The sequence below is a fragment of the Ursus maritimus genome, unplaced genomic scaffold (genome assembly GCF_017311325.1).
Source record: "Ursus maritimus isolate PB19 unplaced genomic scaffold, ASM1731132v1 scaffold_19, whole genome shotgun sequence".
In the NCBI taxonomy this organism is placed as follows: domain Eukaryota; kingdom Metazoa; phylum Chordata; class Mammalia; order Carnivora; family Ursidae; genus Ursus; species Ursus maritimus.
In genome coordinates this window covers 56,114,890-56,118,946 of record NW_024424341.1, presented here as the reverse complement: position 1 = coordinate 56,118,946, position 4,057 = coordinate 56,114,890, and the positions used below count along the sequence as shown (strand labels likewise).

The 4,057-nt window shown below is 57.8% G+C and overlaps 1 protein-coding gene and 1 non-coding gene across 3 annotated transcripts in view; both read right to left on the bottom strand.

The window, feature by feature from the left end:
* Nucleotides 1–2,288: 2,288 nt before the first annotated feature.
* NOP53 (NOP53 ribosome biogenesis factor) overlaps nucleotides 2,289–4,057 on the bottom strand; it is an 8,611-nt gene continuing 6,842 nt past the window's right edge. The window contains exons 9-13 of one of the 2 annotated variants that reach the window (XM_040634228.1): nucleotides 3,733–3,908; nucleotides 3,489–3,555; nucleotides 2,802–2,878; nucleotides 2,641–2,697; nucleotides 2,289–2,348 (exon numbers count right to left, since the gene is read on the bottom strand). In XM_040634228.1, coding sequence (XP_040490162.1) covers nucleotides 2,342–2,348; nucleotides 2,641–2,697; nucleotides 2,802–2,878; nucleotides 3,489–3,555; nucleotides 3,733–3,908 — 384 coding nt within the window. In that variant the 3' untranslated portion in view covers nucleotides 2,289–2,341. Of the gene's footprint in view, nucleotides 2,349–2,636; nucleotides 2,698–2,801; nucleotides 2,879–3,488; nucleotides 3,556–3,732; nucleotides 3,909–4,057 lie in introns of those variants that run through there. The other variant, XM_040634229.1, reaches the window with a different exon arrangement.
* Nucleotides 3,337–3,446, bottom strand: LOC121103602. The gene has a single exon (XR_005835848.1). It is a non-coding gene; the product is annotated as a small nucleolar RNA SNORD23 (small nucleolar RNA).

Here is a 4,057-nt window from a genome sequence, read left to right as displayed (position 1 = left end):
GCCAAAAAACTATGCGTTTTCAAACAGTGAAGTTGAGAGTTTTCCGTGTGCCCCCCAACTAGATTCTACCATTCACGTGTCACCGTATTTATTTTACGAGGCATCTGGGCCTCTGTCCGCTTAACACCCTATTGTTCTATGCGTCTGAAAGGAAGTTGCAGCCCTCAGCGCAGCGCTCAGCTTGCAAATCTTTGGGAGCTCGAGTTCAGCAGTTTTTTTCTCTTTGGATGTAAAATTCAGATGTGAATTGTAACTTACGTGCAGAAAACCCCAGATCGTGCCTTTGCCACAGGCCCGTGTTCTGCACGCAGGGGAACAGACGCATTTCCCCAGGCGATTAAACGGCGTGAGCTTCCGGAGGGCTCTCCAGGCTGCGGGATGTGCCCCGGAATAGCGCTGACCAGACCAGCCCCCGGCACCCTCGTATTTGACGCATGCGCTGTGGCCGGCTCTGGGCATCCAGTTTCCTCCCCAGAACGGGTTTCTGGGATTTTGGGGTCAGAGGCTGAGGCTTAAGGCTCCTTCTGCACAGAGTGGCTCGGATTCTCACCTCAGCTGACCATGCCCTGCCCCCTCCTCCCCATCCGCACATTCTCCTGTCTGCACAACATTCCTTTTTACTTTTATGAGGGGAGAGGGGGAGCGACAGCAGGGACAGTTCCTTAAAGCCGGGATGTTTTACAGGATGTGGGAGGAAGGGGGGGGGCTGGCATTAGTCTCCTCTTCATCCACTTCTTTTATAAACTGCTGGCTCTATTTTTATAAACATCACGTCCCAGAGGAACCTTTCCAAAGGCCACAATAAAAAAGGGAAAGGCTAACAGAACGTGACAAACAGTCTTCTGTCTGACAGATACCGGATACAAAGCAAAAAGGCAACAGCCTGGGAGAAATGTTCGGACCTGGAACGTGCAGGACAGACTTCAGGAGCCGTAACCAACAGCTACGCCAAGTAAACAAGAAAATGCCGTCTAGGAGGAAAACGGTCCGGTTTAACCAGCACAGAGCAAAGTGCCGGTGAGGACCTGCAAACGTGTATCAACCTCACTGATAACCACAGTGAACTGAAGACTGGGAGATCACACAGCGAGAAAGCTACGAGCAGGGGCGCCTGCGTGGCACAGCGGTTAAGCGTCTGCCTTCGGCTCAGGGCGTGATCCCGGCGATCTGGGATCGAGCCCCACATCAGGCTCCTCCACTGGGACCCTGCTCCTTCCTCTCCCACTCCCCCTGCTTGTGTTCCTCTCTCGCTGGCTGTCTGTCGAATAAATAAATAAAATCTTAAAAAAAAAAAAAAAAAAAAAAAAGGAAAGCTCGGAGCAAACCGCACTGCAGGGGAAAAACCAGCACATCCCAACGTGGACGAGGATGTGACCGAACCTATCAAACCCTTTACATGTATTTTCCCTTCCAGGGGCTTGTCCTACAGGCACATGTGAAATGGCCCATGGACGATACTCCTTCCAGGGTCATTAGATGGACCAGTGGGAGCCGGGGTGACGTTATGGCACGCCCACACACTGAAATTCTGAGCAGCTGTAAAAAAGATAAGAGAAAGAAGCACCCTGTACAGATGGAGAAAGTTCTACAGAACTATGTATAGTATGACTGTATCCGAGACATAGAAAAATGAAAACAATTCTATTTTTGCACGTGCATGTATATAATTTAACAGAATCACATATGGAACGTGCTGGAATCATTCACGCTGAACCACAGTGAGAGTTACTTTTGCAGAGAAGGGAATGGGCTTGACTGGAAAACAAAGGTTCAGGGCAATAATCACGGTGCTTTGGGATCAGTGATTCACACTGAGAATATGATCCTTTATTACTTGTAAAAGGAAGGTTTTAAAAAATCCCTTTTGAAACCGGTATGGGGAGGAGGGATTAGTCCCTTCGGATGTGCTTCCGGTCCCTCACCTTCAGAACAGAGAGGACTGGCCCCCCTCAACTGGGTTGTTGGGAGGGAATCTGTCTGCTTACGAGCACTGTAGGTGCTCGGCAGAAGTCAGCACCACCCGCATGACAGGGCTGTACCCAGACCTGCTCTCAGTCCCCTGGGCAGAAGGACGTGGGCTGTGTCCCGTCAGACACCCGGCTGCAGTCTCCACTGTCCCCCGGCGCCCGCCAGCCTGCAAGCCCCGTCTCCTCTGCCTTCTCCCCCTAAGATCTGGCCACACTAGGCTTCAGTGGAGATGAACGTTCTCGCACCTGCACCCCCAAGTGCTACAGGACACACAGAGAAGCTGCCACCAGGAGGGAGACAAGTCACACATGAGCCCGAGGTGTCGGTCAGCGGTGTTTTATTGCAGGGTGGGGGCTCCGGCAACCCGCGGCAGCTATAACCTGGGGACAGAGGAGAGGGCACTGAGGGCATGAAGGGAGGAAGGGCCCCACAGCCTCACCCACTGGACACCCCCCAACTCTGGTTCGGGCCCTTCCACTTCCCTTTGGGGACCCTCCCCTGCCCTGACTCTGGGTTCAAGGGCATCTAGTGGGCTGCCCCTCTCCTGGGTCTGGCCAAAAGATCCCACCGGGAAGGAGGGAAGGACAAGGACTCCTTCTCAAGTAGCTTAGAGGGGTTTCTGTCACAGCCGGGAGCCCAGTGGGCCTGGCAGGGAAGGGGAGCGCCGCTCACTGGATCTCGCGGAACGCGCGCTTCTCCACAAGCTTCACTTTGTACTTCCGCTTGAACCTGCAGGAGGGGAGGGAGCGGTCAGTGACCAGCAAGCCCACCAAGCACAGGCGCGGAAGTTTCCCGAAGCCCTCACTCCCCACGGCAGTCCCGGGGACCCTCACTTGGCTCTCTCCCGAGGCTCGATCATGTTTCTCTTCTGGAAGCTCTTGAAACGGTCGCGGAGAATGTTGCCTTCGGGCTGCGGGACACAGAGAGGGAGGCCTCAGCGTGGGGGGCCTCTGACCTCTCCACGGGCCTCAGCCTGGCCCTGAGCAGGTGGGGTGATGCGCATGGACCCCTGGGCTAGGTTTGCAGAATCAACGGGATGGAGGCCGTTGAAGGAGTGGAGCATACCGGGCAGGGGGCAGCAGCGGGCGCACGGCTGGCCCACGAATGAAGCAGACTTGGTTGGAGCCCCAAGGCAGGCCAAGCCACAGGGCCCAGGGCTGCAACGAGAAGCCCGGGCCACTGGGAGCTATGGCAGGTTCTGAGCGGAGGAGGGCCAAGGCCCATTTTGAGCTTTAGGGAGACCTCTCTGGCACCGAAGAAGGAAAGAGCACCAGCGGCTGCTCTGGGACCAGCCTGGGAGGAAAGGCCTTCCGCAGGTCACAGGCTCCAATCACCATACCAGCGGGCCCCTCGGCCCAGAGGACCCCATGCCCTCAGCCCCCAGGCATCAGCCCAACTGGCTCAACCTGGGGGCAGCCATGATGTCGCCCACAGCCCCTGGGGGCACGGGGAGCAAGGATGGGTATCATCACGGGGCACGGGGTCTCCCCTACAGCACAACACCCCAGGTGGGCAAATACCTTTAGCGTCCTGAGCGAGTCAGACAGCTCCGAGCTGAGCTGCACGTCAATGTCGGGGGCCTGGTACCTAGAGAACATGGGCGCGGGGTGTTAGGGGCTCGCCTTGCCCGCAGCCGACTCCAGAGGCCCCACCTAGGCAGTGGGCCTTCCAGAACATGGGGCTCTGTGGGGAAGAGATGACCTTCCAGAAGGCGGCCAGGCAGGGAACCAGGACCCCCCGCCCCCCTCCCCCGCCGGGTCTCACTTGAGCCGCCCCAGCCTGCGGGGCCTGTCCGCCTCAGCCAGCCGCCGCATCCGCCGCTGCTCCCGCCGCCGGGCCAGCTCCGCCAGCCGCCGCGCCACCTGGGCCTTGATCCCGCGCAGCCTGAAGAGCTCCTGGTGCCGCAGCCGGGCGGCCCGCACCTCGGCCTGCTGTACCCGCTGCAGCAAGGATGGTCGGAGTCAGGGGCCGGGGGGACCGCCCCTCCACGGGGGCCCCTCCAACGCCACTTTCCTCCACTTCTTCACAGCAGTTGTCTCCTGAAACCACCTTCCTTACCCACTGGTGGTCCATAAATCCCCCCCCCCCC